The sequence below is a fragment of the Mastacembelus armatus genome, chromosome 16, assembly GCF_900324485.2.
Source record: "Mastacembelus armatus chromosome 16, fMasArm1.2, whole genome shotgun sequence".
NCBI classification, from domain to species: Eukaryota; Metazoa; Chordata; class Actinopteri; order Synbranchiformes; family Mastacembelidae; genus Mastacembelus; species Mastacembelus armatus.
This window is the reverse complement of record NC_046648.1, coordinates 4,302,406-4,324,934: the sequence shown is the minus strand read 5'-3', so window position 1 is coordinate 4,324,934 and position 22,529 is coordinate 4,302,406. Positions and strand designations below refer to the sequence as shown.

The 22,529-nt window shown below is 38.0% G+C and overlaps 1 protein-coding gene across 6 annotated transcripts in view; it reads right to left on the bottom strand.

Annotated features, from left to right (window-relative positions):
* cobl (cordon-bleu WH2 repeat protein) overlaps positions 1-21,357 on the bottom strand; it is a 47,593-nt gene extending 26,236 nt beyond the window's left edge. For 2 of the 6 annotated variants that reach the window (XM_026294435.1, XM_026294440.1), the window contains exons 1-8: positions 21,292-21,357; positions 20,854-20,985; positions 9,316-9,510; positions 6,399-6,609; positions 4,070-4,298; positions 2,817-2,861; positions 1,796-1,884; positions 1,343-1,411 (exon numbers count right to left, since the gene is read on the bottom strand). In XM_026294435.1, the coding sequence (XP_026150220.1) occupies positions 1,343-1,411; positions 1,796-1,884; positions 2,817-2,861; positions 4,070-4,298; positions 6,399-6,609; positions 9,316-9,510; positions 20,854-20,882 (867 nt within the window). In that variant the 5' untranslated portion in view covers positions 20,883-20,985; positions 21,292-21,357. Of the gene's footprint in view, positions 1-1,342; positions 1,412-1,795; positions 1,885-2,816; positions 2,862-4,069; positions 4,299-6,398; positions 6,610-9,315; positions 9,511-10,465; positions 10,609-20,853; positions 20,986-21,291 lie in introns of those variants that run through there. The other 4 variants (XM_026294438.1, XM_026294437.1, XM_026294436.1 and 1 more) reach the window with 4 other exon arrangements.
* Positions 21,358-22,529: the final 1,172 nt, after the last annotated feature.

Sequence of the window (22,529 nt, the reverse complement as noted above, 5' to 3'; positions counted from 1 at the left end):
ATTCTCACATGGAGTCAACAACATGAACAAAGAGGCGAAGATTCAGAGGCTTTTTGTTCGACAGGATAGTAAAGTGAACCAGAGTCAGTCAGGCTGTGTTTTTCCAGCTAACACAATCAAATGCCATATTGATCTGAGGTGAGCCACAGATGGCTGCTGCTGAACTGAGGTTCATGGCTTTAAAATCAAATTAACATGACTGAGTTATGGATATAACAGGTGCTGCTTTATGCAGCATTTGAATGTAGGTCTGGTTTAACAATGATGTACAATACAAACTGGAGTGGTCGCAGCAAATTTTATCTTGGAATAATAAGTTCTACACTAGGGTGTCGATGGTGTTTATGATAAAAAATCCAACTTCAAAGCTATTTTAAAAGGCTAATTGAGCTTTGCTCAGATCCCTCCATCCACCAATCCTTTTCAGGAGGTTCAAGAAACTCACAAGCTCATTCAAGAAATTACTAAATGCTTGTAGGGGTGGTGTGTGTCTGCAGCTGAATAGCAATAAAACTCTATTCCCTATATCTGTTTTATTCAGTGTTCATTTGTAGGGAAGGAATGTTAGTACTCCTCATTAGACGTGATGGGCAGAGCCCAAACCAACTTTCAGGGGACACTTGCTGCCCTCTGGAGGACATCACCGGTAATGATGATTTTAATGATTAATTAATTTAATTCATCATTTGGGCTATAAAGACAAATAATGTGTTGTTATTTTCTATTTATTTATCAAATACATGATGCAGACCTGTGTTTCTAAAATTATGTCTTTGAAGCTGAGTCCATTTATTGTTTTTGTTATACACAAAAAAACATCACTGACCAGTCAAGAAACTTGAATGTAAATGTATATTATTCGCTGAAGAGTTGTTACTGACTGGTGACGCCAGACATACCGAATCAACATTTATCAGTATTTGGATATGGAGAACATCTCTTAGTGTCTAGTGTTAATGTGCTTTGGCTTAAACAGGTAGGCCTTTTATGTTATATGTCAGACAGTATGCCAAGACAGAATATCAGCAGCTGTGCAAAAAATGGAAAGGAAACAGACCTAATAACAGGAACACTGAACCATGCTATGAAATCTAACTCCACTGGCCTTTTCTAAGTGTATTAGTTCATCCATTCGATTTTCCTTGCAATATTGTTAACCCTATGAAAATATCGCAGGTGTGTTTGTAGTTTGTACTATTACTGTTTGTACTATATTGCGCATGTGTTCCTATTATTCTGTCCATCCACAATATATAACTCAGATGTGTCAGAGATATTAATTGGAGATAAAAATAAAACAAATACCACGTTGATGACTTCCATATACGTTAGTAATACTTACATTAGACTCTCTGTCTGAATTCTGGATTACTTTATCGTCATAGTTATCCATGTCCACAGATGTCTCTGTCTGGAAATGGAAGGCACAGCTAACATGCAGCATTCTCCAGTTCAGCCATGCATTTATCCTGCCTTAGTTATCAATTTTAATAAGCCCGAATGGCATGCAGCACTCAAGGTTAGTTTGTACATTATTACACAACCTCATATTTCTTATGGTAGTTATGCAAATAAGTCACTGTAAAACTTAAATTGTAAAACAATTCTTCAACGCTTTACTCAATAATAATAGTAATAGTAATAGTATGGATAAATGGCCAATAGTAACTTTTCCAATTAAACAAAATTACATTACTAAAAATGAAATTATTACATGATTATTAAAAATACATAGATATACTTTTGGTGCTTATACAGCATATTGCCAAACAATAAAAGCATTCTGGAATCTTACCTTGGATTTTTTTCTGCTGAACTGGAGGATACCCAGGAGGCCTTTCTTCTCTGGCCTCCCCAAACTGGTAGTACTGGAGCAAATGGAGTCTACACAAAGAAAAAGAATATCATGATAGTACCAGAAATCTCACATTCATTAAACTAATGGGGATCAGTACCATACTCAACAGCTTGTGAGGAATTCAGCAGAAGTGAGACACAACAAATAATTGCAGAACATAATTTGGATATTTGGTCATGACAGTGCTGAGTGCTCTCTAGAGGTGAGTCATAGATACATTAAGGATTTATCCTGAAGGATAAATGTGAGATTCCATACCCTCTTTCCCTTAGACTGATGAAGCTACTTGGATGAGTTGTGAAATGTCTTGACCTAAAAACTAGAAGTCCAGTTGCCTCAACTCACCCTCTAAATAACTTCACCTGGACGACTGAGAATCTTCACTGTAATGTACTGTAATGTTATAGAACACACTCACATACAAACCAATTATTGTGTTGCATTATAAACAAAAATAAAGTGTTGCCATAGTGTCATTTTTACTGGTCATATTGTAACATTTTTAAACAGTCTGAATATTCAATGTTTCAATCAAAATATACAGAGCATAATCTACTGATTTTCATCAGCAGAGGGTGCTATAGCTTTATTGTACTCTAGGCCCACGTCTATCCAACTTTCACAGCCTACAAAAGACTGTAAGCACTGCTATGTAAGACTGTTATAATAAACTAACCATTAAAACAAAAAACATTTCTATAATATTTGGCTACTTGGATGCAAAGGAAAGTTAATAATGGTTATAAACATGGGTATACTGTAAATGGATATAAATAATAAAGGAAGGTCGTTGATAATATTAACACAAGTATTACAATGACATTACACAAAACAAAATATCTCTTTTATGACAAATCACTACAAAGCAAACACACATCACCAGTGCAGTAAGAAGACTGTTAATGAACACGCAGCAATACTCAGGATTAAATAACTACATAGATTGGATGACTAATACCTGAGAAGTTAAGAGCAGGAGTAGAAGCCATTTTAGGCTGGACAACTGGAAAACATGACAAGGTTTAAAACATTTAATCATAAATGGATAACTGTTGTGCTCAAAAAAAGAACTGATTTATCTGACTAAAGTTTATGTTCATTTAGGAGCAACCCAAGGGACTAAACGCACCTGGCAGCAGTTCAAAATGAAATACAAAAACATCGTGAGGTAAGGCATAGGCTTATTATTATAACCTCTGTTGCTTTAAGCATATTTGACGCAGTAAAGAAATTAAACATTATTCAGTGGTTTTACTTCAACATACAGTTGTTTTCATTCCAAACACAATGCAGTTTCAACACAAAGGCTACATTTCACCTGCAAATTAGTAATCCTCTTTGACATTAGGTTACATTTCGAATTTATTCTTGACATTCAAGTTAATTCTGGACATTTTGATTTAATTCTCAACATTTCCACTTTATTCTCCACATGCAAAAAAAATCCCCTGTGGCTCTAATGTTTCATTACTTGACAGGCTTGGCAGGACACAACACAAGCTTATATTTCAGCTATTGATTTGTCATATCTCCTGCTGGTTAAAACAATAATGACCCAATAATATATGTTATATTATGTATATATGTTAACACATCTCACATACTGGTCAATACTAGTTTTGTGACCTGCAGTATTGGAAGTGTTTCAATGACCTAGCTACTGAGCAGGTTTGCATGACATCCATCATTTAAGGCACAAAATGTCTTTGATTCTCTTTAAGACAAATTTTTGTTCCTTATAAGCAAACTATTCTTCCTCCTGTCTTAGCCACAAAAATAGTCAGAGAACAGTCACAGGCCAGCATCCTCTGTAGGTGGTAGGAAGGTTCAGTCTCAGTCTAGCCACCACACCTGTGTCCTATACATCGCACCTAAGTTTGAAAATGAGGCTTTGGCATATAAATAAACCTGTGCTATATTTCCCCATGAATTGTCTTTTTTGGTGGCGTAAGGTAAAACTATGAAGACCTTGCACTAATAAATAGCATATCCCTATTGCTTTGATGATGATATTTCTTTGTAGACAAACTGCAGACAACATCACTCCATAACTGAACTGGCCGAGGCACTTATCAGCATCCATGATGACCTCTTGTATATGCTTTACATAGCTTACCAATACTAGCCACGGCACAGAAAATCAAGGTAAAGGAACCCCAACCTTTAAGGACAGAGAAATGTACTTGAGAGAAACATGTTGTTAAAGTTTACCTATACTCTGATCATGTATGTAGAGCTCTTTGATCCCCAGCTCTGTCAGAGATTTGTGCAGTGGCAACTCGTGGCGACTGATGCTGTCCTTCAGCAAGAGGATATGTGCAGGGTCAAACTCACACTTCTCACAGATGACTGGTATGAGAGCCTGGAGTGGTACCAGTGGGTTCACCCGTACCACTGCCTTTTGGTTGCTGTGATAGTTCACCATCAAACGCACTGTTTTCTGATACAGAAATGGGAGAATGCGGGAGATATTACATTCGTAAAACATTTATGTCTAAAAACTGAATGAGCAGTCACAGAAAATGAATTTACTTTTGTCAACTGAATTAGCTGCTGTTAGTAGTGCATCTATTTTATATAATTGATACATTGTATATGTAACATACACATTTGAAGTCTGGTAACTATAATAACTTTGGAGCATGTTTTTTTATAGAATAAAAAGAAACTATGCAAACTGTAAAGTGTATGGAAGGAGTGAAGCACTGAAAGAGAAATACATTTAAACACAAAGACACTTCAGTAATTAGGTTAGACTTTGGTTGTTGCCAGAAAATGTAAAATTTATTAGACTAGATAATATGTCATCCTATGAAAACTCTTCAGTGGCTTATTCAACCAAAGTGGCACTGAAAGTTTGATCATGCAAGAACATGCTGTTTTGGAGAAGTTCTTATTACACTAGATTTTTCTTACAATCAAACAGTGTAGCCTCTTAATTCAAATACTATAAAGCACTCAGAGTCCAGGCTTCTGTCAAAGTCTAATATTTTTCTACTTTGACAGTTTTTCTAATTTTCTAGTGTTGTTGATAGGTGATAATTATATGTCACTGTAGCCAATTTGGTTTAACTCCTTTTGTGAGGATGTACTTTGTTATGCTGTTTTGTTATATTGCATTATATTCAGAGGTGTTTGTGTTAGGATCCTAGGTTTCTGTTTCCGGTTTTGGTTTCTTAATTTGGTTACTTCCTGTTTTCTGTTCTGTGTTTGTTTCGTTTGTATGATTACTTTCACCTGTGTCCTTGGTTCTGTGTATATATGTCCCCTGCATTCCTTTGTTCTTTGTCGGAGCATTGATAACGTACCATAGAGTAAGGTATGTAATGCATGGTGTTTGCAGCAGTATGGAGTGTCCTAGTTGCCTGTCTTGCTTGCCTGCGCACCGAGTGGTGCTTCTGTTTTCCTGTCTGCCTGCCCGCCGAGCGGCGGAGATATTTTGTGTGTTTGTACTAGAACCCTGGGAATAAAGCCTGTTTGTGTTCCGCACGTGGGTCCTACCTCTCCTCCTTCATCACACACCACACCAAACCTTAACAGTTTGAATCTATTTGTATTGATAAAGAATGTGTGGACAACCTAATATTTATATGAAACACATTTCTGTAATATAGGATACAAGTAAGTTGAATCAGCATCTCAAAAAGTATGAACAAAAAATTATTTGCCAAAATTAAAATCAAAGTCTCATGAAGGAAGGACTTTTTGTAGGGTTGCTCTACAAGACTACATTCAATTTAGCTAAGGAAATAAAGTGGCAGCTGAGTGCACAGTACTTTTTATTTTAACTGTTAATAATGGTGGTACAATGAAAAGAAGTACGACTGATGGCAGTGAGTGAAATAGTGTCACTTTCTGGCTTGATGCCAGGTGGAATCAAAGGGAAAGAGAGCAGCCAGTGAGGCCTGAGAGGAGCAGAGAAATAATGCATGGTAACTAAAGGTAAGGTACTCATCAAATATTTAAAAGAGGAGAGCAGAGGAGAGACAGAGAAAAAAGGGGAGAGAAAGAAACTAATGCTTAGCAAAAATCTTCTTATATATCAGACAGAAAAGGCACACACGAGTGATAAACCAATGTATGAGAACTAGCTTATGCTAGGCCAGTTTAATCCCAACCTGCTTCCTACCTTTGCATGTGCCCTTATAGGTTTCACTGGCCTTGTTTTCTGCCAGCAGTCAGAGATAGAGTTAGAAAGGCAAGGGATGAATATTACATACTGGCTTCAGGGTAAAGAGTTATGTATATATTGCACAAAGACTATACTGAACTATTAAAGACAAAACCTTTTCTCTAGCATTCTGGCTCTATTACTCTACATGTTTTTTATGCAAAACACAAGAAAACAAGGCTAGCTTTGAAGCATTTTTCTATTTCCCATCAATCTTATCAATCTTGCATTATTCACTCTGTACGAATTCGGTAAAATATGAGATAAATCTTGCAGTAACCTCGTATCAGCAAGTTTTAAATATACTGTGCCATGTATAACATCACATGACAAAAAGAACATTCGGTATCCAACACCACTATAACTCACCTCTGGCACTTTAGGTGCCTGTCTGCGTATGACTTTATCCTCCCAGACTTTTTCCTTGATAAGGACAGAGGCCACGTTGAGGGAGCCCAATAGAGTGTTGGGCTTGAACCCCAAAGAGTGGCCCTCAGGTGACAGTAGCTCCAGTGTGTGCAGTCCTGGATTCAGGTGGTAGTGGCTACACAGCTCAACTAGCAGGTCCATTAGCGCCTTACTGAGAGACAGACAAAGAGACAGAAGGGGGGAGAGAGAGGGAAAGTGAAAGAGGGTGGGGAAGCATGGAAGAAAGAACCACAGGAAGAGATGGGAAGCAAGGGAGAAAGCCAGAGAAGGAGAAAAGATACGGTTACGTAGTCTACCTAGCTTTAGATGCAGTAAAGACTACAATTACAGTACTTCATATAATAAACTGGAGACACACACTCACCTGATGCATTTAAAATGGATGGCAAATTGAAGGTTTCAAAGGATATGACTATATTAAAATTACATGATTTTACTACCTAAAAATGCCTATAACAATTGTGAAAGCCCACAAATCCCAGTCCAAATATAACAATTTAGAAATGATAAGGTATCACTTAAGAGTATTCCTTAGTTAAAATATTGACATTATCTAAAAAATATGTGTAGTGGAACTAAAACATGAACATGTGCATAAAACCAGAACTGTTCTTTGATCAGTACAAAATAAATTTAGTATTAAGCTGCTTTAGCTTTAGAAATCAGGAAAATTAAAAACACAGGGCCAAAAAGCAGAGGACACATATATACTGGGGATTTAATCTGAACGGTTTATTTAGACCTCCAAACTGCCCTGCACTGTGAAAACAAGCGTGAATCTTTGTCTGTCTCTTTGTGTCACCGTGTGATTGACTGTCTACGCTGCAGACTGCTTCTCACCCAGTGTCAGCTGTGCTCCAGCACCTGTGACACTGTACAGGATGATAGATGTTTTATCAAGAGAGGAAATCTAAAAAACCTCCGTCAAAAAAAGCAGCAATAACATAGTGGCATGGAAAAATAATGACAGGCAAATTGCAGAGTACTTGCTGGTGTGATTACTTATGTCCACTGATCTAGAGATGTTCTGAAGTCTGCTTCATTGCTTTGTGTGTCTGTTTTATATGTGTGTGGGGGTTGCAGCTGATGAGGAGGCCTATAGTACTACCTGTCAATCCTCAGATACAGAAACCAAAAGACAGTCTCCAGAGTTTTCTGGGAACAGGCAGATCAGATGACAGAACTGATAGAGATACCACTACAAAGAGTACCACTGACTAACACAGGGACTGTCTACAACTAAAATCTGCAATCAACAGACCCAGTATCCTCTGTTACGTGATTCTTAACCCTCAGGGGTCGACAAACGCGCCCGCACGTTTTGTGGCATCTTCTCCTAATAACGCAGAAACAAACTTGTATTGAATACTTGTTGTAAGTTGATCTGCTGCATTAATACCAATTCTAAAATTGTCCTACAACAAAGCTGCAAAAACTTTACAATTTTCAAATTGAGCAAAAAACACAGGTTATTGGTCTTGTGTTTTGTCATTCTTTTGAAAAACAAATTCCGAAAAACTTTTTTTACAAAATAATTCAGAGCTTTAATTTCATACTTTGTAGTAGACACACAAGAAAACTTGGCTAGGTCTTTGTAACTTGCACAGTTTTGACAGTTTATCCAGATCTGATTGGTAGCTTCTGTGAACTGCCATCTTTATGTCTTTCCACATATATTCTCTGTGTTTAATTCTGAACTTTGGCTGGAATACCCAAGGTCAGTCATAGACTGAATTCACTCCAGCGAAACTGACGGTGGTGAGGCACCCCAACTGCTCCCCGGGCCAGCGGGGCTGCCCACTGCTCCGGGTGTGTGTTCACTGCTGTGTGTGCACTTGGAATTGGGTTAAAATGCAGACCACAAATTCTGTGTATGGGTCACCATACTTGGCCATATAATCCACTTTCACTTCAATTCTGCCAAAAACGTTCAATTTAACAAATCGACCATAAAGGCACAATAAAGAGTTCTGCTCAGATGACCATCTCTGGGAGGACTTCTGAAGCTCTGTTAGAGAGCTATTGGGGTTTTGGTTTTTCGCACAATTTACCACAGGTAAATTCCAATAGTGTTTGTGCCAAACCAAAAGGTCTGACTACTTTAATTACTATAAATAAATTATTTCAGTTTTAGAGTTTAATAAATATACAAACATTTCTAAAATCTTGTTTTCACTTCAAGAGAAGACTGATCAGCGAAACTGTAATATTATGCATTTAGAATTAAATCTACAATAGTGTTCAAAAAGTTAAGGATTCAGAATCATTTCTGTAGCCACTGTATATTTAAGCAGTGTAGGAAGTTTGAACCACAAATTTAAGTGTTGATAATTTCCTTAAAATCAAGGTACTGATAATTTGAAAAACTAACTTTCTTTTTAGGACTAGTAAAAATATCCACTTCCCTAAATTTTGTGTATGGTTACAAAAGACCACCTTGATTATGGGATAGACATCCCTGATTTTCTCCCCCAAAGGAGAGAATCTCATTAGGAGCAGAGATCATTAGCAGGTCAGTCTTCATCTGTCGACTCTCTGGGACAAAGCTTGTGCTGAGACTATAAACGGATCGTTTAACAAGGCTCCACTGGCACAGCAACTCAAACTAAGTATTTTTAAAAAAAAAGGTCTCATACTGTTTGTCTGTCAGACAAATATAAACTAAAATCCTTAAACTTATAGATATTAATATTAACATTTAGGTATGAATGGCTGGGCGATTTCCATTCACACAACAAAGCATTTATTAGAACAAAATTTGGCAATGGCATGTTTTACAGCCAAATCAATCTAAAAACAAGGCAAACTAAACAAAAGCATTGTTTTATGTGTGTGTGTGCTTATGTAGTCCTCTCACCTGCCATCCTCAGTTACTGAAGTCTGATATCCCTGTGGTAGCGTTAGCTGTAGATTCACAGTGGGCTTCAGCATGTTCTCCTTGGTGTCCATGCCTGATGTCTCTCCCCCATTGGGTACTTGGTTTCTGAAGATGTGGCGTGGGGCAGGTTGAGGCGCCTGTGGCGGAGGTGGGGCATGTGCCTTCATCCTCCTCCTGGGTGATGACAAGATACAAAAAAAAAAAAACAACTTAATAAATAACTTTTTCTAGGTTTTGTTGTATCTTGTTTTCTTGTACTTGTTCATTTTGGAGCACAGAACACTACATATATTAAGAAAACAACAGGATTTAATTGTATCATTTCTTTAGTAAAACAGTCTTTTGTGTCGCTGTGTTCACATTCTCACTGACTTTTATTAACTCATATTTAAGCAAAAGCACAGTTTAGTCTTAGACAGCACCACAGCCTAAAGAAAACAACCCACTGCTATCACCGCAGAAGTAGCCTGAATACCAATGACTTTCTTCAGTTTGGGACACAACCTTTCTCTTCATCTGGATTACATAACAGTGTAGTGTTGAGATAAGCGTTTTGACTGTCAAGATGATCCAGCCTTGAGCGTCTGTTCACAACTGTTCCTCAGACTCTTCTAAATAATAAATTAATAGTTTCACTATCCCCAACATCACTTCCTGTAGGAGAAAATAGTGCCCCCCCCCCCTCCAATGTTGACTAGGTTGCAATAGCCATTTGTTTTACAGAAGCGACTAAGGCCATTTTTAGCACTGTAGTACAACATTTTTTGTATGACCAAAAACCATTCAAAGCAGCAATATTTAGGGTCATAAGGTATGTGGGTGGCTCAAGGGGTATACCATGCATGTTTTTCATGTATGGAAAATAGCTCAATGAAAACCATAAAAACAGATAAGGATATAAACCAACACCCAGACCACAGCATCTGCCGATGTGACAAATGCTAATGAAAATATGTTGACATCTGCACATTTGACTTTAGCTCAGCATAAGCTATACTTAGTTTGGCAGACACTTCATTCTGTTAATGAGAAAAGGCGATTATGTACCACACATTTCAACAAGTTCTCCCTCTGTGTCTTTATAGCAAAATATTAGCCTTAGGTAACAAAAGAAAAACATCCCACTCACGTCAAAACAGTCCTTGTGTTGATTAAGTGTTCCAGAAGTGTTAAACATCAGACTGTTTATGAATCCAATTCCTAGGATTGAGATAATGTGTGTGCATGTTTAGTGTTATCCAGTGGTGAAAAATCCTGTATCCTTCAACACATTCTTGCTCAATGAAAGGCAAAAAGAGCCCAGCAAAGGAAAAAATGCACATGAACATAGCACTGTGAGCGAAGTCTAAACGAACTAAAGTTAACCATTAACAGTTGATATCTGACATATATCAACTGACTCTCACCCACAGGACACAGGGTGTCATTGACTCATTATGTAATATAGAATGTGGCTTTCAACAGATACATCATATGACTGACTGAAAAGCATAATCTGGACTAAGTATAATCTTGTTATGAATCAAATCACAGTGCAGATACTTTGTAATCACTAAGATGTCACTCTGACATAAAAAGAATACATTTATTTTGATATGCAGTTAAGAGACCTGTAATTGTATGAGATGGTTTTTGGTGAGTCTGTGTCTGAAGGTAAAAAGAACTGGGCTCTGTGGAACTGAAGGACTGGGCCCCAGCCAGGCATAACACAGTCAGCTAGTATCCGTCTCTCTCTCTCTCTCTTAGTTGCTGTTTGTCTCACCATAACATTTAGCTCTCCCCTGCTCCCTGCCCCCCCCCCCACACACACAAAGACTCCTTCAGGAAAAGCCTTGTCTCGGCCGTGTTAGAATGAGTGAGCATAAACTGAGAAAAACATGAGAGAACTAAGGAGAAACATAGAACGAAATGCAGTAAACCCTGTACTGGCACAGGGGGGCAGTAAGTGCTGAACTGCTACAGTGACTGAGTTACAAATAGGTTCACACACAAAAACAAAGGTAACTAACGGACCTTTCAAATCCACTCAGCTCATTCACTTGACTAAACAGCATTCACAAGGAAATTTTTTTGTGTCCTCTAATAAAACTACTCTGATTTTCTTTTGGACAAAGTAGTGTATTTAGGCTTGAGGTATTTAAGACACCCAAAATAAAACTTTATACGTTTCTAAGGTAAGTAACAATCTAAAACAAAATTCATCTCAAACTGCAAAAGATGTTGTAGACTCATGTGACGTGTTAAAATCATCCACAGCTTAGACTTAATCTTATACATGTTAAGACTGTTAGTTGACATACTAAATACAAACATCGCCTAAAATCATCTAAATTTCTCCCAGTTGTTAACCTACCTGGCACATAATACATAATAATACATAATACATGGCTATTTTGAGAGATTTGTTTTGTAACTACTACAGATGAGCAGCACACAATGCCACTTTAATGGCATAAACTGACCAGCATGTCCAAAACCCTGGTGTGTCAGTCTGTAATTATAAGTTAAAGGACCAATGTTGCTTCAAAATACAGGAGTTATTTTAAGTCAGTAACAGTGTAGAATGACCAAAGTCATTAGTTCGATAAGGTAATATTTGATCAGCCCCTATGCGAAGGAAACCATGAATATCACCAAACATTTGGTGAAATATTGGTTCTTCAGAGAGTTGGACTATCCTTACATTTTGCTCTCAGTGAATATTTACCACAAGTGTAAGAGATAAGCCTACGCACAGCCAACCAGTCATCCACTTTTGCTGTCTGTGCACTAGCTTCTTTAACAGGTTAGTCTCAGTGTCCACACATTTGTGTGTGTGTGTGTGTGTGTGTGTGTGTGTGTGTGTGTGTATATACACACATCAGGCTACTTCAGGGCACCCTGACCCAAATACAACGATGCTCACTCCTGATCATGGCACTAAGGATAAATCCTGCCTGGATGTAAAAAGCATGACTATGAACCAACCCAGCAGAAAACTAACTGAACAAATTCGAAACTATCCCAAAAAAAATTGAAAACAGTGACAGAGGAGCTCAAGACATAAAAAAATTAAATGCTTTTTAAAATACAGACTTGGCACATGAACAGAACATGTACAATGCAAAAAATGAATGTCACAGTATTATTAAAAATTATGGAATATATTATTTTCTGCTTTATTTTCTGATAACTACCCCAACCAAAAAAAATGTAAACAGTCCATTTGCACATTTTTTAATCTATGTTTTACCATACAATAGCAACATTCAGTCTGTTATGATTATGATTAGGTTTTAATGTTGATTGATTGTTATATCAACTGCTGGGGTTACAAATGGAATTATGAAATTAAATAATGGTTTAAGGCAGCCAACCAGGTCCGAGCCACAAAGATTCATAAATCCGGTTGGCATGTCAGTCAGAGAGACAATCTCTGCAATAGACACACAACCGAACCGGGCTCAGTTGGGGCAACCACCTGCCCTGACCGGTTGGGGTGAGTGGATAGAGGACAATGAGTTACTATCTTCTAATGAAGACAACCAACTGTGAATTGAGCAGCTTACTTGGCCAAAAACACAGCACTGACTGACCTATATTCACTATGACACACAAACAAGAGATGAAACCATTGTCTATGACATTTAATGAGGAGTGATGTGAAAATAACCAAAAATACAACACTGTCCAAGCAGGATTGCAACACCTTCACTTGGTTAAAGGACTGTCAAAGGCTCAGTGTCTTCAACAGACACACCTATACTGCCTGACTGATTGGAAAAGCGAGGGGTGTTTCAGATCTAATCTGTCCTGCCAAACAGATGTCCAGGAGTGCAATCAAAGCAGGTGTTGGAGCGAGTGAATTCTTAAGACAGTAGAGTTTGTGAATCTCTACTGAGAATCTGCAAACAGGCACCAGATGACTGTTTGAAAAAACAGCTCTACCAAGCAAGCTCGTATTTCCTGCCAATGGCTTTTGGCTGTCATTTCCAAGACTGAAGGTTTAATTGCAGTGATGGTAGTTTGCTCCCTGATCTCTGAACCTGAGATCGACTCATCGTTTAGTAAGGCATATCCGGTAGTTTGGTAATAGTATAAAAGTGTAACACTCAGCAACTCAGGGAGCAAAATGATTTGAAAGAAATACTACGTAATAAATTTAATTCAAAGGACTGAAGCTCTGTTGTGAGTACAAAAATAACTTCAAAACATGAAATAATATACCTGGGAGATACATCAGCAAAAAGTACAAACATCGACAAAGTAACAATGTTTTAACTATTTTTACTACTATGTCCAACTTCCAGAACACATTCACATGGAAGCACAAGATCACACACAGCGGAACCCAAGTAACACTTGTCCGGCTGCACACTTGAGTTTTCACCTCCTGTTCACAGCATGAATGATTCACATCCCGGACCCTCAGCCACTCCTCTCACATTCTAAACACACACTGTCAGGCTGTCTAGCCCGCATAACCCTTTGGTGTCATGGTATCCTGTGGCAACCTATATTTACACCACTAAACTGTGGAAAAGAGCAGTCCCACATTTAGTAACGGCTGTGGATATTGGATGCATGTACACATATAGTGGGTGCGTGAGAAAACAGAAGCAGAGACAGAAATAAACAAGCACACAGGGCAAGAAAAAGAAAGATTTTCTGTTGTATGAGCACTGGAGACATACCTGTATGAGCTCAATAAAGTATTTGTTTGCAGTTGCTAGGTGCACAACTGCCTAACTCAGTATATGCCTTGATGCTCATATTACCAGTTCTGTGGTTACAAAACCCCACCCCACTGCAGTGCAAAGTACAGCTGCTCAAGGATGATGCTGGTCTGACACTTATTTAACCGAATAACAAAGACAACAAAGTTGAGTGCTCATTATGTAGGCTGAATCTGTCTTCCCATGGTTTTGCCAGCACCATGAGGAGTCATTTACAACATCACCACCAATAATGCTCAGTCGGAGCTACAACAAGAAATGTAGAATTGTGATAGCTTTGATGTCACACCTAATCCCCACGTCATGTGATAGATTTGATAACCTACAGAGTCAGATTTGGATAGTTATAATGCAACTCATTATTCTCAAAATTCATTAGTGGGATTTGTGGAAATTACTGGCCTTATAATATATATCGATACTACAGCCACAATTAATCAGATTAAAAGCAATGATGCCTTAAGTTTAACACATCATAACTTAGCATCTAAAGTAAGTATATGTAAGGTTTGAAATGGTTTGCATACATTATCTCAGTATCATGCAACTTCTCTGAATTAATCAAGAATGAGCTTTGCATAATCTGTTACACAGGAGGGTGGAGTCAGTAACAGTAATAACCCACGGGAAATAAAAAGACAACACCACACCTCAGGTGCCAAATGAACTGTTACTCACTGGGATCAATTAGGTTGCTTACACTCTTATCACACAGTTATATACATTCAGGATGCGTTGTGATGACCTCAGATTGAGTCAGCAGCTGGTGACACAGGAGTATACAGGAGTATCTGTGTAACATATACTTGAAGAATAGAAATCCATTTACTATATCAGCACCCTCTGCTCTCATTTCTTTACATGTGTAGTCATCTTGTCCACATCTGTCCAGTGATGAGACACACTTTGACTGTTATGGTTTAACATGAGACATGTTCCAAGACAGCCATAATTAACCATCAATTGCAGGAAGCCAACTTACTGCACTGTCCGAACAACTGCAAAAAAACATATCTGTCTTCCCATAAGAGATCTTATTTGGCCAAATATGTCTGACACATTTGTAGACATTAGCTGAAAAGTATCTCATAAAAACATTTCAGCTGTTTCATCCCATTTTGTGTATTTTCTCTTTTCTCTTTTATCTTCAGTCATTCTTTAATGACAGTAGTGGATTCACTCACTGACATCAATAAAGGACCATAGTTTTCCTGGCAGGTCAAGGAAAAACCAGGTATTCTTAACATTCAGTTTGAGAGACACCATCCGAATATATGGGCAGCTTGGACACATCAAGTGAAGATCCCAGAGTCATAGGGTATTTCGGGTCTTTGATCATCAGACACCCTCACCCGGCAACTGAACTGGGGGTGATCAGTCCCCAGTTTGTGTCCAAACGGTGCACTACCTCTTGATCCACAACCACCCGGAAGCTCTCTCAGCAGCTTCGCTGATGTTATTAGTGGCTCTTCTTTCCTGTAAACCTCATATGCCCACAAGCCTCAGTGCCCGGTGCAGAGATTGTCCTGGAAATCCCCTATAGCCCATCTCAATGGATTCACAGCAGGCCTTCCAACCATTCCCTCTGCAGACCTCCACTAGCTCCAGATATTTTGCCTTCTTTCGCTCATGGGCCTCCTCAATCCCGTCTTCCCAGGGGACTGTCAGTTCCAAGAGTACCACTTGCAGTGATGAGGTAGACATTAAAACCAAGTCTGGCCTAAGTGAAGTTATTGCAATTTGCTCTGGAATCTCCAACCATCTCCCCAGGTCCACCTGCAGCTGCCAATCACAAGCTGAGGCAAGTAAGCCTGTTGAGATTACCTGCTGGACTGTAGGTTTCTGCCCTGCTGGAACAAAGCCGATGTTGTGCTTTACTGGGAGCTGATATTTGGCTTGTTGGATCCGTGTGCAGAGGGCATCTGCTACTGCCTTCAAGACCTGGTTATGGCACCACAAATACCTCCCCTCTCCCAGGGCTTTACAACAGCAGCTCAAAATATGCGCAAGGGAACCTCTTTCCTGACACAGTGGGCATGCTGGAGTTTCTACAAGACCACAACTGTGCAGGTTGGACGGGCTTGGCCGGACATCATACAGTGACTGGCTCAGAAACCTGAGTCTTGCTGGTTCCGACTTCTAGATCTCTGCCATAACAGTCAGTATAAAATCACGCAGCTTTACACTCAAGTAATTTAATAATTCATGTGTAGCCCAAACCTATTCTTTGATTATGTAAATTATATTGTTGCTTTACATTTCAGTCCCATGTTTTGTGTCCTTCTGTGTGATTTTTACATATCATATATTCAATATAACTTCATACTTAATTAACTTCATGAGAGATAAAACAATCAATTAAGTGCCATAGGCATTTAGAGTGTAATTATTGTTTTACAAATCTGTTAGGAGCTGGTATTTTCCCTGAACTCCAGCTCCAGTATATATAAAGCTCTTTGATGGCAAACAGACCCACAGATGGAAGACTGAAGACAAAAGAAAAGGAGAGATGAGAAAGGAAGAAGAGTTGGAATGTAGAAACAGAACAGCAGGAATTAATAATTAGTCTGTTCTCTATTCCCTAAGATGCTATAATCGCTAGACAGAGCTCCTGCTGGAGAGACAGGGCAAAAAATGCTTCTATCACAGATATTGAATGTCCATGGACACAGCATATTTGCTACGAACCTTCAGCTTATAGAAAATTACACAAATCTGTAAAAGCTACAGCAAAATTATGTATAAAATATTTGCAATAGTGTTTTATTATTGAACCCAGTTTTTTGGGAGAATAAAAATAATGTTTATAATTGTTTGCACTTCACAAATGTCACAAGCTTGACATTGTGGCACAAAGTGGTGATAGTTTGATCCCTCTGTAACCTAAAGAGAAGCTAGTATCAGTGGTAAATGTTTTGAATGTTCAAGAGCATTCCTAACATGTGTAACAGAATGTGCACTTCACCACCTCAGCCTTATCAGGGTGATACCAGTGCCAGCACATCGATTGCTTTTGGAGAAGTCTGTCCAAACACAAACACGCAGTCCACCAGTCTTTCTGCCTGACAAACCCACGTACCACACTGACTAACACGTGACACCGGGCTTCCAGAAATAAACCTGAACAGCCCATAACAGCTGCATAACACAGATACACCCTACACTGTGTGCTTGACACAGGCAGTGTCTGGCTGTGCTTTCTTTTCACCGACAGAGGTTAATAGTCTACTAATACACCCAGTCTAGATGTCTCAAATGTTTCTGATGTATGATGGCAAGGGTTTAGAGTAAATATATTCCGAGACCGAGTGCTGCTTTGACTGTGCAAAGACCAGGGGCCCATTAATTACATTCCTCTCTGCTTGGCCTTATAATGAACTCCTACTTCAGTAAAATAGACATGGCTGCAGTAGTTCTTGCCATGTGTTTTAAATAAAGATTCTTCTTGCATGAGTTGTCATATACTTTTAATTAAGGTGGCTAACAAAGTCATTCTTGTGCTATATTTCTAGCATGAACTGTCTACTTATTAAACCCATCAACTGAGCAAAGGTTACACTGCATGATTGTGATCTAACATGTTCAATCAGTATACATGTACTCTGGTCGAGTATGTATCCTAACAGAACAAGCTCTGGTAGCATCCACACCCTCTCTATTTAAAACAGGTCGGCATGTGAAATAGACACGGATATTACTAGATACATACTGTACTGCTGCCAACGATGTGTAGCTTTAAATACTCTCCCTCTCTCTTGCCTATCTCAAGTTTCATACAAGTTCAATCTGATCCACCATAAAAATAACCCTAAGTATCCAAATGTGATCACATATAATAAAACATTTCCCTCATTGTTAAAGTACATGCAGCATAGCATTCAGGAAAAGAAAATGAGGGAACTCCCTTAGTCAGCAATGTTGAGCTGGTGGCTGACCACATGAACCTAAAACTTCTAAACACAGTAGATCTTGTTGGGTGGGACGCACGAGTGTCTGTCTAAAAATCCCCCTGCTTAGTACCGAGGGACATGATTTACAATGCCTAACAGTGTATTTTAAGAAACTGTATGGACTGACAGACACACATAGCAAATACTATGCAAAAGATGAGACTGACATTTAGTCGAATGGGCACAGCTTCAAATTAATAAGCATTTACTAGTTACTAGTAACTAGTAACTGTTGATGATCTCTGTCTATATACAGTGCTCATGAGTGCACACAGGCACACATGTACACAAAAACAGGACAGCTGGTAGCCAATAATTAACTCTGGGTGTGTGCTTAGGATAAACAGTGACTTGCAATCCATACTGCTTTTATCTATAAAATCTGTCCACCAAGTTGCTCTGTGGGTGTCCTTAGAAACTGCTTAGAAACAGAAATAAGACTGACATGCATTTAAAAAGGAAATGACCCAAAAACAATATTTCAGGTACTTTTAGGGAAATGATAAATGCACCAAACTGATGTACTGAAAAATGGAAACAAATGCATTTGGGGAATTTGTAAAACATAAGTCAAAACTGTTCATGAGGAATGCTGTAAATCAGGAATTGAGCTGAGCAATTCCCTCCTAATTCTCTATTTATTTATACTAGTCTTCTGCTTCCGTTTTGCTTTGATGGGAGTGTATACTAAAAATGTCGACATCTAACAAAACCACATTAATCAGAGGCTTCTCTGCTAAAGCTCACTTAACACACAAACAAGCCCACAGGCCCAGACATGTAGGGCAAAACAGTGTGCTAATTAAGCATGTTTTGTATGCAGAGTTTAATACAGAGGTCTGAACCTACTCAGGTTTTAAGATATTAATTCTGTCTGAAATTATTTTTATCTCCGGTCACAGTAACCTCTATGAAAAGTAAGTATTCATTAAGTCTCTGGGAGAGAAGGAAGTTGCCTTTTGTGTAAATGCTTAATTACAGGCTTAAAAACCTCAGCACTAAGGCTTCATTCAGGCTCCCTTTCCACTAGTCCCAAAGCACACTCAGACTTGCAAACATTCACATGCACGCACACTCACGCACCCACCACTCAGATTTCAATGACCAGGTACAAACCAATTTAATTTCCTTTAAAAGGGCAGGCTCTCCCTTCCCCATTTGTCTACTCAGTGACTGTGTGTGTTAGCAGGAGTGTGTCAATGGTTTCATAAGCTGCATTTCATTAGAACTGTGCTATGTAGCAAAGTAGATACTCCCGGTAGTGATGACGAAAGAGAGGTCGCAACCCAAAGAGAGTTGTCGTGGCAATTTATATAGACAGAGCGCAGTGAACAAATGAAAAGGCATTTTGGATCCACTGTTCCAACTGACTCGGTGACCACTCTACTGTGTCATTTTGCCAAAAGGCTCTTGAGTGTCTGAAATCACTGAGTATCCAGTTAAAGGGACCTTTACTTAAGAGGTCATAAGAAAAAAAGACAAAACCTTAATTCATATGAGCACTTTGTTGTTGTTTGAGAGTATCACACCCTACTCCTGCTCCCACTGAAGAACACGTATATTTCAAAATTTACCATACATTACTCAACACCTACTGTGAAGGAGTACTTGGGAGGATCCAGGACAGCTAACTGCATAACAGATAAAGGCGGGGAGCAACAGAACACATAGATATTTAAAAAATAATTAAATCAGCATATGAATTGATGAAGAATTGATGAAGTCACCCTGTAGTACACAGCTGTTACTATAATTAGGAAACAAGTAGCACATAATTACTGATCAGAGTAATTACTGTCCTGGTCAGTGATCTATTCACAAAAAAAACATCCTAACTCTAATTTCAACTGGCTGTCAAAAATGATAGATAAACCTTTCAAAACCACTACTAACTCAAAATAAATCCAATTATGTTTATTGTAATTCTAAATTATTACAATTTAAGGCCACTGGTCTTTAATCTCATGCTAATCAATGAAAATTAAGAAATACTACCAGAAAAATTAACAAAAACTTTACTAATAGTTAATTAAACCTGCACCTTGACTGTAAACTACCCATACTTCACTTAGGATGGAAATAACAGTATATTATACTGTTGAGAACCCTATCCATACAGTACTACTCATCCATCGCAGTTTATACATCAAAGTAAAGGTATCCTAGCATACAATAAATGTATGAATATGCATACAGTTCTGACAAAATGTCTTCTTCATAGCAGACAATCTGACTTGTTAGAGAAGGAAAACCACAGCTGCTGTTCTTCCACCAGGAAGAACGGCCTCATCACTTTCTCTCCTCCTCTCAGCCAACTCCTCTGTTGCATTATGCTTTGCTTCATAGCCTACATATTGTTTACGTGTGGCAAAGAGACTGCACATAAATAAAGTGGACTGACTGCTGGAACTCTCTGTGTTGTCAGCACTATGGGCTGCACATGCTGCTGGGTGTGTTGTGTCAGTGTTGCTGTGGAGGCTCACAAAAATGTCCAAGGCACAGGCCATAATTCTGCAGCTGCTTTAATAGTCCAGTGAAAATACTGTTATCAAAAACATCTCATTCTTGAAGCCCTATTCGTTTTCTAGAAATATTTTTGATAAGATGCCACAGTCAGGAGAAACATGTGTTGGGCACCTACATTTTTTGATAATTATTGTGTCTGAACTGATGCGTTTAACTGCTAATTGAAAGTATTTATACTAATCAGTTAGACATAATGCAGTTTCCCAGCTGTAGCTGTAATTGGTTTGATTGTTTAACTAGAAGGTTCGTTTTAAATGATGTAAACAGTTAGATGAAAAATATAACCAAATGATAAAGAATATTATTTTCGAAGTAACGTTACTCACCCTAAAGGCTGTTTTGAGGAGTCACTCATTGTCGTGATTACGGTGTCCGACCTCCAACGTTAGCGGTTATCAAGCCCCAGAAATCCGCCGTTGCTCTCTAAACTCGGAGGATATCCATTAATATGCGGTCACCTGCGGGTTAGCAAGTCAAAAATAAATTAATTGCCGTCGACTTTCCTAACGTATCTTAACTAAAAACTAAAACGGTTTGTTTTCAAAGAACAGCTTTGTATTTTCTGTAACAGGTTCAACAAGTGACGGTGCGCGGAGTTAACAATCCAGAGCGACCTGAAACACCGCAAAGTGTCCGTTAAGGCAAATGTTTTGTTTTAGTTGACGGTGCCACATTAGAGCATGATATATGTTCAGTATTTTAATCCCAATTTACTTCAGTCAAAACTATTTTATAGCGTCATTCTCATGGACTGAATTACTTACCAAATCCACTTCATATAATCTCCGTATCCAGCTCTTGATATGCCCGCGAGGAATGTCAAATCAACGGGATTACTAAACAAAACATCCGGGAGATAGTTTCAAAATAAGAGTTCCTGAGAGAACTCGATTTAAACTGTTTTCCTTTTTGTCTTTTTGTTTACCCCTTGTCAGTTTTTCATATGTCAGTATTAATGTTAAGTTTATTTACAGTAAAAACACATTTAAAAACACTGTAAAAAGTACTGTACATGGCAAGATAAAATTTATATATATATATATATATATATATATATATACACATATACATATATATATACATATATATATATATATATATATATATACATATATACATATATATATATATATATGTATATATATACATGTGTGTATATATATATATATATATATATATATATATATATATATATATATATATATATATATATATATATATGTGTATATATATATATATATATATGTATATATATGCACACCACATATCTGATTATCAGGTGAAGACCAGGATTTCTTTAAGCAAGCTCAGACCAGAGACAGATAGACAGGGCTTCTCTGTGGTAAGTTCAACCAGCAGCAATTTAACTCAAACCAGGTTACTGGTTACATTAGTAATTAATGTAGCCCAATGTACACAGTGAAAAGAGCATGTCCAGTCAAATTGCCCTGTAGATGTTTATCACAAGATGTGATTTTGAAGCATATTTACTGAGCATGAGGATAAAATATTAAGAGCTTTAGGTATACAGTTGCTGTGTTTTATAATAATAAGAAGAACAAGGTGTCTCATTAACAACAACAACAATAATAACACGTATTATGTTAACACTACATTAATAATACTAATTAGTATTAGTATCATTGTTGTTATTATTATTAATATTGTTGCTGTTACTAAGACGCCTTGTTCTACGCTCTTATTCAGAAGGCAATGCTGCATGGTTTCCTGTCTTTCTCAACTACCTCTGTCTAATTTGACGCAGCTCGCTCCAGCAGCCTTCGTCAGCAGATCTCAAGTCAGTCATCCTCAGTGGGAATTCATTCAGCGCCAGATGGAGAGCGATATACGTAAATACAATAAAATGAGACCTGCTAAGGGATATCCCAGAAATTAAATATAATATTAATAATAATAATAATAATAATAATAATAATAGTCGCTCTTGTTTGTTTCGTTAAGCAAAAATCTTCTGTGAATAATATACATAATGAGAAATTCA